At 51.3% G+C, this 14,186-nt stretch overlaps 1 protein-coding gene across 1 annotated transcript; it reads left to right on the top strand.

The window, feature by feature from the left end:
• The first annotated feature begins 1,109 nt into the window (after positions 1 to 1,109).
• LOC132808925 (homeobox protein Hox-C6-like) lies at positions 1,110 to 9,861 on the top strand. The gene is made up of 2 exons (XM_060822340.1): positions 1,110 to 1,410; positions 8,941 to 9,861. Exons 1-2 carry the CDS (start codon positions 1,110 to 1,112, stop codon positions 9,228 to 9,230), a joined length of 591 nt encoding a protein of 196 aa, XP_060678323.1. The 3' UTR covers positions 9,231 to 9,861.
• Positions 9,862 to 14,186: the final 4,325 nt, after the last annotated feature.

Raw genomic sequence — 14,186 nt, 5'->3', positions numbered from 1 at the left:
ATTGGGGGTGAGGGGCATGAGGAGGAGGGGTGTGAGGGAAAATTGGGGGTGAGGGGGGAATGAGGAGGAGGGGGTTGTGAGAGGGGAATTGGGGGTGAAGTGTATGAGAAAGAGGGGGTTGTGAGGGGGGAATTGGGGATGAGGGATGTGAGGAGGAGGGGGTGTGGGGGAGAATTGGGGGTGAGGGAGGAATGGTGTGGGTGAGGGGTGTGAGGATGGGGGTGTGTGGGGCGAATTGGGGCTGAGTGGTATGAAGAGGAGGGTGTTGTGAGGGGGAATTGGGGGTGAGGGGTGTGAGGATGGGGGTGTGAGGGGGAATTGGGGGTGAGGGGTATGAGGAGGAGGGAGGTTGTGAGGGGGGAATTGGGGATGAGTGGGGAATGGTGTGGGTGAGGGGGGAATTGGGGGTGAGGGGTATGAGGAGGAGGGGGTGTGAGGGGGAATTGGGGGTGAGGGGTATGAGGAGGAGGGAGGTTGTGAGGGGGGAATTGGGGGTGTGAGGAGGGGGGTGTGAGGGGGAATTGGGGGTGAGGGGTATGAGGAGGAGGGGCGTGGGGGGAATTGGGGGTAGGGGTATGAGGAGGAGGGGGTGGGTAGGGGAATTGGGGGTGAGGGGGAATGATGTGGGTGAGGGGGGAATGGTGTGGGTGAGGGGTGTGAGGATGGGGGTGTGAGGGGCGAATTGGGGCTGAGGGGTATGAGGAGGAGGGGGTTGTGAGGGGGAATTGGGGGTGAGGGGGAATGGTGTGGGTGAGGGGGGAATTGGGGGTGAGGGGTGTGAGGAGGAGGGAGGTTGTGAGGGGGGAATTGGGGGTGTGAGGAGGGGGTTACGAGGGGTGAATTGGGGGCGAGGAGGGATGGAGAGGAGGGGAGGAAGGGTGGGGGGGGGAGGGAGACAAGGCGGGGAATGGGGGTTTGTGCTCCTGGGGACCAGACGGAAGGGGGTCTGATGGTTGAGGAGAGGGGACCGACTGTCTCAGGGGGCAGGTTACCCTCCGCCCGTACCAGCCCGGAGGGGAGGGGAGGGGAGGGTAGGGGAGGGAGCTGCCTTGGGTTGGCTGGGGTGGAGTTGGCTAGAGTTGGATGGGAGGGAGGGAGGAACAGCCCAAATGAATCTCCCTTTCGCCAGCTCCCCGTCTCTCCCGCGCCGCCCTGCCGCCCGCCCGGAGCCGGACCCGGACCCGGCGCCCTTCGGCCCGGCCGCCTATCCCGCCGCGGCGCAGTGGGGAGCCGCCTTCCCGCTGCCTGCCGTCGCCGGGCCTGCTGCCTACTTGCCCGCGGGCCGGGAGGACGGGCCGAGCGGCCGGCTGGATCCCCCGCACGGCCGCAGGGACGGGGTCCCCGGAGCCGGGTCCCGGTGGGTCAGCCACCCGGTACACCCCTGGATGTGGAAACGCAGCTCCCGGGTCGGTGAGTGCACAGTTCCTGGGGGTGGGGTGGGGGCTACTGGGTGAGGAGGTGAGCTGGAGGGGGTGGGGGTGGAACTGTGGGGGAGACACTGAGGGACTGACACTTGCCTCTCTCCCTCTCTCAGAGACATTCACCAGCTCTCTGTCTCTGTCTCACACGGAAACACTCATTATCTCTCTCTCTATCTCACACGTAAACACACTCTCTCTCTCACTCTCTCTCTGTCTCACACAGAAACACACTCTGTCTATCTCAATCTATCTCTCTATCTCACACTTAAACACTCTCTCTCTGTGTGTCTCACACAGAAACACACACTGTCTATCTCAATCTATCTCTCTATCTCACACTTAAACACACTCTCACTCTCTATCTCACACAGAAATACACTGTCTATCTCAATCTATCTCTCTATCTCACACTTAAACACACTCTCTCTCTCACTCTCTCACACAGAAACACACACTATCTATCTCAATCTATCTCTATCTCACACGCAAACACACTCTCTCTCTCACTCTCTCTGTCTCACACAGAAACACACTCACTGTCTCACTCTCTCTATCTCACAGGTAAACACTCTCTCTCTCTCTCTCTCTCTGTCTATCTCACACAAAAACACACTCACTATCTCACTCTCTGTCTATCTCAATCTGATCATCTCTATCTCACACGGAAACACACACACCACACACTCTCTGTCTATCTCAGTCTGACTATCTCTCTATCTCACAAGTAAACACACTCTCTCTCTCTCTGTCTATCTCACACAGAAACACACTCACTCTCTCTATCTCACACGTATACACTCTCTCTCTCTCTGTCTATCTCGGTCTGACTATCTCTCTATCTCACAAGTAAACACACTCTCTCTCTCTCTGTCTATCTCACACAGAAACACACTCACTCTCTCTATCTCACACGTATACACTCTCTCTCTCTCTGTCTATCTCAGTCTGACTATCTCTCTATCTCACAAGTAAACATTCTCTCTCTCTCTCTGTCTATCTCAGTCTGACTATCTCTCTATCTCACACAGAAATTCACAATCTCTCTCCCGATCTCACACAGAAACACTCTCACATTCTCTCTATCCCACACGTATACACACACTCTCTCTCTCTCTCTCTGTCTATCTCACACGGGAACACACACGCACACGCTCTTACACTCTCTCTCTCTATCTCACTCAGCCTATCTCTGAAATTCACGATCTCTCTCCCGATCTCACACAGCAACACTCTCACATTCTGTCTATCCCACACAAAAACACACCCACTATCTCTCTCTCTCTCTCTCCATTTCACGCAGAAACGCGCTCACTATCTCTCTCTGTCCATCTTAGAAGCATGCTCACTGTCTCACTCTCACTCTGTCTATCTCACACAGACATTCACGATCTGTCTCCCCATCTCACACCGAAACACTCACCTTCTCCCTCTCTCACACACACAGAAACACACCCACTATCTCACTCTGTCTATCCCACTCTGCCGACCTCGCACAGAAATTCATATCTCTCTCCCGGTCTCACACAGAAACACTCTCACTTCTCTCGGTCTATTTCACTCAGAACCACACCCACTCTCTCTCTCTCTCTCTCTCTGTCTACCTCGCTCTGCCTATCTCACACAAAAATTCACGATCTCTATCTCACTCAGAAACACACTCACTGACTCACTCACTCTCTGTCTACCTCACTTTCCCTATCTCACACAGAAACACACACTCTCTGACTCTCTCACTGTCTGTCTCATACAGAAATTCACGATCTCTCTCTATCTCACACAGAAACACACCCACCATCTCTCTCTCTGTCTACCTCGCTCTGCCTATCTCACACAGAAATTCACGATCTCTCTCTACCTCACTCAGAAACACACTCACTGACTCACTCACTCTCTGTCTACCTCACTTTCCCTATCTCAGACAGAAATTCGCCATCCTTCTATCTCACACAGAAACACACACTCTCTGACTCTCTCACTGTCTGTCTCATACAGAAATTCAGATGTTTCTCGAACATAAAAACGCACCCACTCTTTTTATCTCACACAGGAAAATTCACGATCTCTCTCTACCTCACTCAGAAACACACCCACCATCTCTCTCTCTCTCTCTCTCTGTCTGTCTACCTCGCTCTGCCTATCTCACACAGAAATTCACGATCTCTATCTCACTCAGAAACACACTCACTGACTCACTCACTCTCTGTCTACCTCACTTTCCCTATCTCACACAGAAACACACACTCTCTGACTCTCTCACTGTCTGTCTCATACAGAAATTCAGATGTTTCTCGAACATAAAAACGCACCCACTCTTTTTTTTACCTCACACAGGAAAATTCACGCTCTCTCTATCTCACACAGAAACACACTCCCTATCTCTCTCTCTCACTCTATCTCAAACAGAAATTCACAATCTCTCTCTATCTCACACAAAACATTCTCACCCTCTCTCTGTCTATCTCACACAGCTATTGACGATGTCTCACTGTCTCACACAGAAACACTCTCACTATCTCTCTCTCTGTGTCTATCTCACTCAATCTATTTCAGAAATTTGCGCTCTCTCACACAAAAAAACACACTCAGTATTTCTCACTCTGTCTCAGAAATTCACGATCTCTATCTCACACAATCACGCTCACTATTTCTCTCTCTGTCTCACACATAAATTCACAATCCCTCTCTCTATCTCACACAAAACACACCCACCATCTCTCTCTCTCTATCTCACACAGAACATACTCTCTGCCTCACTCTCTCTGTCTACCTCACTGTCTATCTCACACAGAAATTCACTCTCTCACTATCTTGCACAAAACACGCCCACTATCTCTCTCTCTCTATCTCACACAGAAACACACTCACTATCTCCCTTTCTATTTCACACAGAGACACACTCACTCTATCACACTGTCTTTCACTCTCTCAATCACAGATACACTATCTTATTCTCCCTCTATCTCATACAGAGACACACTCACTCTATCACTATGTCTTTCACTCTCTCGATCACACACAGAGATACACTATCTTATTCTCCCTCTATCTCATACAGACACACTCACTCACTCTCTCACACTCTTTCCTTCGCTGACTCCCTATCACACAGCGATATACTCACTACCTCTCTCACACACAAACAGAAAGACACTCACTCTGTCACCCTTTCTTTCACTCTATCACAAGCAGAGATACATACTCTATCTCACTCTCTCTATCTCATACAGAGATACACATACTCTCTGTCTTAAATAGAAACACTCACTATCTCTCAGTCTCTATCTCACAGACATTCATTATCTCTTGCTCTATCTCACACTCACTGTCACTCTCACTCTATCTCAGTCAGAGATACACACTATCTCTCTCACTCGCTGTCTCACCAAGACATACTCTCTGTCACTCTCACTTTCACTCTCTCTGTCATATACAGAAGCATTCAACTCTATTTGTGCCTCCCCATCTCACCCTTACTATCTCTCTATCTCACACAGAGAGACACACACCATCGCTCTCTTACTCTAGCTATCTCACACAGGGACGCAACATCGCTCTCTCTCTCTGACACACACACACTATCTCTCTCGCTCTCTCTATCTCCCACACAGAGACACACACTATCTCTTTCACACACACACACACTCTTTTACACTCCCTCATATCTCTCTCACACACTTTCTCTTTCTCTCTCTCTCTCACACACACACATACACACACCCCTTCTTCCATGCACACTGTCTCACACCCATGCACACACAGAGATTCTCTCTCTCACACACACACATATTCACACACTCCTACATGAACACAGGTAAAACACAGAAACTAACCACCTACATGTACAGACAAATCCTTGCAGATCTGCATTGCATCAGAATACAAGAGACTGAGAAACAAGTTACACCAAATGACTAAACCCAGACAAAACTATGCCGAGAACACCAACTACCTCATATCTGCACAAGACGTGAGTGTCCCCCACAAGTGTTGATAATTTACTCAGCAAAATGAAAGAACACAGAGCAATGTAGATTCCTGCTGGTCGATCTGCGCCATCAACATCTCACCCATTCTGTGCTGTCTACAACAAATGTGTCCACGTCTCAGTAAGAGAGGGAATAAGGGAAAGGAAGAGGGAGATGGTGACGGACAGAAATTGTAACTGAATTGGGTTAATCCTTCCTTTCTTGGTCAGAGCATTCAGTGCAGGAGTTGAGAGGTCATATTGCGGCTGTACAGGAAGTTGATCAGGGCCAGTTTTGGAATGTTGTGTTCAATTCTGGTCCTCTTCCTATCAGAAGGATGTCATAGAGTCATAGAGATGTACAGCATAGAAACAGACCCTTCGGTCCAAACTGTCCAGGCTGACCCAGATATCCCAACCCAATCTAGTCCCACCTGCCAGCACCCGGCCCATATCCCTCCAAACCCTTCCTATTCATAGACCTATCCAAATGCCTCTTAAATGTTGTAATTGTACCAGCCTCCACCACTTCCTCTGGCAGCTCATTCCATACACGTACCACTCTCTGTGTGAAAAAGTTGCCCCTTAGGTCTCTTTTATATCTTTCCCCTCTCACCCTAAACCTATGCCCTCTAGTTCTGGACTCCCCAACCCCAGGGAAAAGACTTTACCTATTTACCCTATCCATGCCCCTCATAATTTTGTAAACCTCTATAAGGTCACCCTCAGCCTCCGACGCTCCAGGGAAAACAGCCCCAGCATGTTCAGCCTCTCCCTGTAGCTCAAACCCTCCAACATCCTTGTCAATCTTTTCTGAACCCGTTCAAGTTTCACAACATCTTTCCGATAGGAAGGAGACCAGAATTGCACGCAATATTCCAACAGGGGCCCCTAACCAATGTCCTGTACAGCTGCAACATGACCTCCCAACTCCTGTATTCAATACTCTGACCAATAAAGGAAAGCATACCAAACCCCTCCTTCACTATCCTATCGACCTGCGACTCTACTTTCAAGGAGCTATGAACCTGCACTCCAAGGTCTCTTTGTTCAGCAACACTCCCCAGGACCTTACCATTAAGTGGATAAGTCCTGCTAAGATTTGCTTTCCCAAAATGCAGCCCCTCGCATTTATCTGAATTAAACTCCATCTGCCACTTCTCAGCCCATTGGCCCATCTGGTCCAGATCCTGTTGTAATCTGAGGTAACCCTCTTCGCTGTCCACTACACCGACAATTTTGGTGTTAACTGCAAACTTACCAAGTGTCCCTCTTATGCTCGCATCCAAATCATTTATATAAATGATGAAAAGCAGTGGACCCAGCACCGATCCTCGTGGCACTCCACTGGTCACAGGCCTCCAGTCTGAAAAACAACCCTCCACCACCACCCTCTGTCTTTCATCTTTGAAACTTGATGGGTTCAGAAAAGATTTACAAGGATGTTGCCAGGGTTGGAGGGTTTGAGCTACAGGGAGAGGCTGGACAGGCTGGGGCTGTTTTCCCTGGAGCGTCGGAGGCTGAGGGGTGACCTTATAGAGGTTTATAACATCACGAGGGTGGGGGGGTAAATAGACAAGGTCTTTTCCCCCTGGGGTGGGGAAGTCCAGATCTAGAGGGGGGTAGGTTTAAGGTGAGAGGAGGGAAGGGACCCGAGGAGGTGGTGCGTGTGTGGGAGGGGCTGCCAGAGGAAGGGGTGGGGGCTGGTACAATGACAACATTTAAAAGGTGGATGGGGGACAGGAACAGGAAGGGTTTAGAGGGAGATAGGGCCAAGTGCTGGGGAATGGGGACTGGATTAGGTTAGGGATATCTGGGTCAGCACGGATGGGTCGGGCCGAAGGGTCTGTTTCCGTGCTGTACGCCTCTAACAGTCTGACTCAATAGATAAAAGCTGTTTACTTGATTCACATTAATATCATGAAGAATTAAAACTGGCCTAAATGTGAATTAAATATTTGTTTCCCTCTCTTTATATCTCCCACTCTCTTTCTGTCCCTCCCTCTTTCTTTCTCTCTCTCTCGCTCTCTCTTCCTTTCTCTTTTTTCCTCTTTCTCCCTTCATTATTTCTCTCCTGCTTTCTCTTTCTCTGTCTTCCATTCTCTCTCTTCCCTCCCTTTCTCTCTCTCACTTCATCCCTCTTTCTCTCTCCCTTTCTTCTCCCTTATCTCTGCCTCTCTCTCCCGCTCACACTCTCTCTAACTCTTGCTTTCTTGTTCTCTCTCCCTTTCTCCCTCTTTTTGTCTCTCTCTCTCACTTCCTCCCTCTCTTTTTCTCTGTCTCCCTTCTCTCTCTCTATCTTTTTCTCTCTACTTCTCTCTCTGTCCCTCTCCCTCCCCTCCCTCTTTCTCTCTGCCTCTCTCTTCCTCTTTCTCTGTCTCTCCACTCTCTCCTCCTTCCCTCCGTCCCTCTGTCCCTCCTTCTTTCTCTCTTTCTCTATTTCTCCCCTCCTCCCGTTTCTCTCTGCCGCTCTCTCTCCCTCTTTTTCCCACCTTCTCTCTTTCTCTTTCTCTTTCTCTCTCTTTCTCTCTCCCTTTCTCTCTATCTCCCTCACCTCTCACTCACCTTTTCTCTCTCCCAATCCCATCCCCACCTTCTCCCTCTCTGCTTCTGTCTCTCTCCTTTCTCTGTCTCTCCTCCTCTCTCTCCACCTCCCCACCACCACCTTCTCTCTCTCTCCTCTGTCTCTCTCTCTCTCTCTCTCTCCTTTCTCTGTCCCTCCACCTTCTCCCTCTTTCTCTCTCTCCTTCCTCCAACCTTCTCTCTCTCTCTCTCTCTCCTTTCTCTGTCCCTCCACCTTCTCCCTCTTTCACTCTCTCTCTCCTTCCCCCAACCTTCTCTCTCTCCTTTCTCTGTCCCTCCACCTTCTCCCTCTTTCTCTCTCTCCTTCCTCCAACCTTCTCTCTCTCTCTCTCTCTCCTTTCTCTGTCCCTCCACCTTCTCCCTCTTTCTCTCTCTCTCTCCTTCCCCCAACCTTCTCTCTCTCTCTGTCTCTCTCCTTTCTCTGTCCCTCCACCTTCTCCCTCTTTCTCTCTCTCCTTCCTCCAACCTTCTCTCTCTCTCTCTCTCTCTCCTTTCTCTGTCCCTCCGCCTTCTCCCTCTTTCTCTCTCTCCTTCCTCCAACCTTCTCTCTCTCTCTCTCCTTTCTCTGTCCCTCCACCTTCTCCCTCTTTCTCTCTCTCCTTCCTCCAACCTTCTCTCTCTCTCTCTCTCTCTCTCCTTTCTCTGTCCCTCCACCTTCTCCCTCTTTCTCTCTCTCCTTCCTCCAACCTTCTCTCTCTCTCTCTCTCTCTCTCCTTTCTCTGTCCCTCCACCTTCTCCCTCTTTCTCTCTCTCCTTCCTCCAACCTTCTCTCTCTCTCTCTCTCTCTCTCTCCTTTCTCTGTCCCTCCATCTTGTCCCTCTTTCTCTCTCTCCTTCCCCCCACCTCCTCTCTCTCTCTCTCTGTATCTCTCTCCTTTCTCTCTGTCTCTCCTCCTTTGCCTCCCTCTCTCTCTCCCTCTCTCTCTCTCTCTCTCTCTTTGTCCCCCCACACCCCCTCCCTCAATCTCGCCAGGATGTGGCTACGGGACAGTAACGCGCAGTTGTCGCCAGGTTTACTCCCGGCACCAGACCCTGGAACTGGAGAAAGAATTCCACTCTAGCCGCTACCTGACCCGTCGGCGCAGACTTGAGATAGCCGCCGCCCTGTCCCTGACCGATCGCCAGGTCAAGGTCTGGTTTCAGAACCGGCGGATGAAATGCAAGAGGGAGGGCAACTGGGGCAAGGCATCGACACCGGCCAGCGGCCCAGCGCCGACTGGTGGTGGCTGGCACATGGAAGAGGAGACTGGGGCGAAGGAATGAAGACCCACCCTCAACTCCCCCCTCACTCCCCACCCCCACGAGAGGAAGCGCCCCACCTCCAACCAGCAAAGAGTTCACTCCAACTCCAAATTCCCTCACCCACTGCCACCAAAGCGATCCCTCCTTCCTCCCCCTCCACTCCCCCAACTCACCTCCAATTGAGGGAACAGCTCCCCTTCCCTGGGCTGGTCAGCCCTTCCCCCTCAGGACTCCGTCTTCGGCTAGTCCCGAGGAAGGGTCAATACACGAAAGGGTGACTTTTCAGCCCCATTGGCTCCGTGATCGCCCTGCCTCCTGCCGGTCCCTACCGGATTCCGGCGTCTGCTTTTCCCTGTCTCTGGATCGCTCTCCCCTTTCGCATTTCACCCATTCACATGATCGGAGAATCCCGACCGGCTGGAAGCAGGCCATTCGGCCCATCGAGTCCACACCCAACCTCGGAAAATTATCCCGCTCAGAGAAAGTCCCCACCCTTTTCTCTGCATTACCCATTGGTCAATCCCACCCTAACCTGCACATCCCTGGGCACTACGGGGACAATTTAGCATGGTCAATCCCACCCTAACCTGTACATCCCTGGGCACTACGGGACAATTTAGCACGGCCAATCCCACCCTAACCTGCACATCCCTGGGCACTACGGGACAATTTAGCACGGCCAATCCCACCCTAACCTGTACATCCCTGGGCACTACGGGGACAATTTAGCACGGCCAATCCCACCCTAACCTGCACATCCCTGGGCACTACAGGGACAATTTACCACGGCCAATCCCACCCTAACCTGCACATCCCTGGGCACTACGGGGACAATTTAGCACGGCCAATCCCACCCTAACCTGCACATCCCTGGGCACTATGGGGACAATTTAGCACGGCCAATCCCACCCTAACCTATACATCCCTGGGCACTACGGGGACAATTCAGCACGGCCAATTCCACCCTAACCTGCACATCCCTGGGCACTACGGGACAATATAGCACGGCCAATCCCACCCTAACCTGCACATCCCCGGGCACTACGGGGACAATTTAGCACGGCCAATCCCACCCTAACCTGCACCTATTTGGATTGTGGGAAGAAACCCCACGTTGACACGGGAGATGGGCAGTGGGGAGAACGTGCCTCTCCAACACACACACACACACACACACACACACACACACCCATTCGCACAACAGATCCCTCTCTCGTTCACCCCAACACACACATTCACACACCCATTTACACAATACATTCCATTCCTCTACCTCACCAGTAAGACAGAACACCCCTCCTCGCCTCCCCACACCCATTCACAGAATACAGCCCTCGCCATTTACCATAGGACCATCGAGACCGAGGAGTAAATGTAGGCCATTCGGCCCATCGCGTCTGCTCCGCCATTCACTGAGATCTGACCGCCCTCCTCCATATAAAACCTCAAACCCGCTCACCCACCCCCTCCGGTCCAGTGCCACTGAAAATCTCCTCCCCCGAATTTAATCCTCTCCCTCTCACCACCACTTGTTGAGCTAAGATACCACGGTCCCATGGCATCAGCCTCCATTCCACCCAGAATTCCTGTCCCCTGACACACCATCCGTCCAACTGAAAAGGACTGATCCCCCTCATAGAACATAAAACATTCCAGCGCAGAACAGGCCCTTCGGCCCACGTTGTTGCGCCGCCCTGTCATACTAACCCGAAGCCCATCCCACCTACACTATTCCATGTGTCCATATGTCTGTCCAATGGCGACTTAAACTTGGCGAATCTACGACCGTTGCAGGCAAAGCGTTCCAAACCCCCTCCTACTCTCTGAGTAAAGAAACTACCTCTAACATCTGTCTTATACCTATCTCCCCTCAGTTTAAAGCTGTGTCCCCTTGTGTTTGCCGTCCCCATACTTGGAAAAAGGCTCTCCCTGCCCACCCTCTCCAACCCTCTGATTATCTTGTATGTCTCTATTAAGTCCCCCCTCAGCCGCCTTCTCTCTAACGAGAACAGCCTCAAGTCCCTCAGCCTTTCCTCGTGAGACCTTCCCTCCGTACCAGGGCAAAGTCCCGGTAAATCTCCTCTGCCCCCTTCCCAGAGCTCCCACCTCCTTCCTGTAACGCGGTGACCAGAACCGGACACGATACCCCGAGTGTGGCCGCACCCCAGGGTTTTGTACAGCTGCAGCATGACCCCCGGGGCTCCGAAACTCAATCCCTCTCCCAATAAAAGCTAACGCACCGTACGCCTTCTTAACCACCCTGTCAACCTGGGGAGGGGGGCAACTTTCAGGGATCTCTCTGCTTAACCCTCCTTTTCAACTCCTCAGTTGTGTTGGATGTTTCGACCGTGGACACTCAACTCTCATCATCTATCTTTCAAAGATAGAAACAGACAGGGTCTTAACTTAACTTTACGTTGCGTACAAATGAGAGTGAGAGAAACAAATTGCTTTTCAAGGAAAATAATAATATTTCGGATGTTGTAATATTTTGTGTGTGCCCAATTTCTATTCTGACGAGAGGATGTGACTATTTAAGATTAAAATCACGTATTTTGCAAACGAAAAGGTTATTTTTTTTGTTAAGAAAGCCGAGGGAGGTTACCTCAGAGTACAAAGGAACATCGATCAGATGGGCCGAAGGGCCAAGGAGTGGCAGATGGAGTTTAATTCAGGTAAATGCGAGGTGCTGCATTTTGGGAAAGCAAATCTTAGCAGGACTTATACACTTAATGGTAAGGTCCTAGGGAGCGTTGCTGAACACAGAGACCTTGGAGTGCAGGTTCATAGCTCCTTGAAAGTGGAGTCGCAGGTAGACAGGAGAGTGAGGAAGGCGTTTGGTATGCTTTACTTTATTGGTCAGAGTGTTGAGTACAGGAGTTGGGAGGTCATGTTGTGGCTGTACAGGACATTGGTTAGGCCACTGTTGGAATATTACATGCAATTCTGGTCTCCTTCCTATCGGAAAGATGCTGCGAAACTTGAACGGGTTCAGAAAAGATTCACAAGGATGTTGGAGGGTTTGAGCTACAGGGAGATAGTCTGGGGCAACATCGAGGGGCTGAAGGGCCTGTACTGTTCTGGAATGTTCTATGTTCTCAATCCTGTCCCTCAGGATTCCCTCCAACAACTTGCCCTCCACTGACGTCAGGCTGGTTTATAGGTCCCTGGCTTTGTGTCATGGGTAGACAGGTTGAAGAAGGTGTTTCGCACGGTTGCCTTCATCGCTCAGCCCTTTGAGCGGAGGGAGTTGGGGGACGTAACGTTGGGGTGGTACAGGAGGTTGGTGAGATCTTCCCTGGTGCACTGTGCCCAGTTCTGGTCACCCCCGTCACAGGAAGGATGTGGTTAACCTGGAGGAGGGTAAAGTCCTGGGGAGTGTTGCTGAACCACAGAGACCTTGGAGAGCAGGTTCATAGCTCCTTGAAAATAGAGCCTTAGGGAGACAGGATGGTGAAGGAGGCGTTGGGTATGCTTTCCTTTATCGGTCAGACACAACAAAAGAACTGCAGATGCTGGAATCCAAAGTAGAGAGGCAGGAGGCTGGAGGAACACAGCAAGCCAGGCAGCATCAGGAGCGGGAGAAGTCGACATTTTAGGTGTCATCTTTTTTCAGAACTCATCCCTGAAGAACGGTTATCTCCAAAACGTCAACGTCTCCAATTGTCATCGATTGTTGGGCAAACCCATCTGGTTCACCAATGTCCTTCAGGAAAGGAAACCACCATCCTTAACTGGTCTGTGACTCCAGACCTCCCTGGTAGACTCTTAACTGCCCAGAGGGCAATTAGCACCGGGTAATACATTCTGGGCACAGCCAGAGACGCCCATGAGTGGATAAAAAGAGAGGGCAAGTTATTCAGACGGGTACTTGCAAAGACCAAGGCACAGGCCCAAGAGCTGGGAAATGGGGGGGTTGGATGGTCAGGTGGTTGCCCTTGACCAGCGTATACTCGATGGGCTGAAGCGCCACACTCTGCGATGTGGACCCCGATTAATGCAGCTTGGCGCACTCATAAAGTGGTGCTGGCCCGTCCCGTCCCCGCTGACCCAGATATCCCTAACCTAACCCGGTCCCCATTCCCCCAGCACTCGGCCCCATCTCCCTCTAAACCCTTCCTGTTCCTGTCCCCCCATCCACCTTTTAAATGCTGTCATTGTACCAGCCCCCACCCACTTCCTCTGGCAGCTCCTCCCACACACGCACCACCCTCTGGGGGGAAAAAGTTGCCCCTCGGGTCCCTTCCCCCCCTCTCACCTTAAACCTACCCCCCTCTAGTTCTGGACTCCAAGGGGGAAAAGACCTTGTCTATTTACCCCCCACCCTCGTGATGTTATAAACCTCTATAAGGTCACCCCTCAGCCTCCCCCACCCCAGGGGGGAAAAGACCTTGTCTATTTACCCCCCACCCTCGTGATGTTATAAACCTCTATAAGGTCACCCCCTCAGCCTCCGACGCTCCAGGGAAAACAGCCCCAGCCTGTCCAGCCTCTCCCTGTAGCTCAAACCCTCCAACATCCTTGTCAATCTTTACCGAACCCTCCCACAACATCCTTCCTGTAGCAGGGAGACCGGGATTGAACACAATATTCCAACAGGGGCCCCCTAACCAATGTCCTGTACAGCCGCAACATGACCCTCCCAACTCCTGTACTCAATACTCTGACCGATAAAGTAGACAGGCAGGGAGGCCGGGAGAACACAGCAAGCCAGGCAGCGTCAGGAGGGGGGAGAAGTCAACGCTTCAGGTATAACTCTTCTTCACCTGAAGTCTCTGACTAAAGTACCAAACCCTTCTTTGCCACCCTGTCTACCTGAGACTCTACGTTCTAAGGAACCGCTCGCAGTCTCTCGGCCATCGTTAGACTCTGAATTCCAGATTTTCTTTCATTGAATTCAAATTCAGCCATCTGCTGTGTGCAGGTTCGAACCCGCGTCCCCCCCGGGACGTTACCAGGGTCTCTGGACTAACCATC

The sequence above is a fragment of the Hemiscyllium ocellatum genome (genome assembly GCF_020745735.1).
Source record: "Hemiscyllium ocellatum isolate sHemOce1 chromosome X unlocalized genomic scaffold, sHemOce1.pat.X.cur. SUPER_X_unloc_1, whole genome shotgun sequence".
Lineage (NCBI taxonomy): Eukaryota > Metazoa > Chordata > Chondrichthyes > Orectolobiformes > Hemiscylliidae > Hemiscyllium > Hemiscyllium ocellatum.
Note: the sequence above shows the minus strand (reverse complement) of the source record. Positions and strands in the feature narration are given on the sequence as shown.

Excerpts from the sequence above, each read along its gene's own strand:
- LOC132808925 (XM_060822340.1), top strand. The coding sequence starts at position 1,110 with ATGAATCTCCCTTTCGCCAGCTCCCCGTCTCTCCCGCGCCGCCCTGCC. Across the intron at positions 1,411-8,940 it reads GAAACGCAGCTCCCGGGTCG|GATGTGGCTACGGGACAGTA; the intron begins GTGAGTGCACAG and ends CAATCTCGCCAG.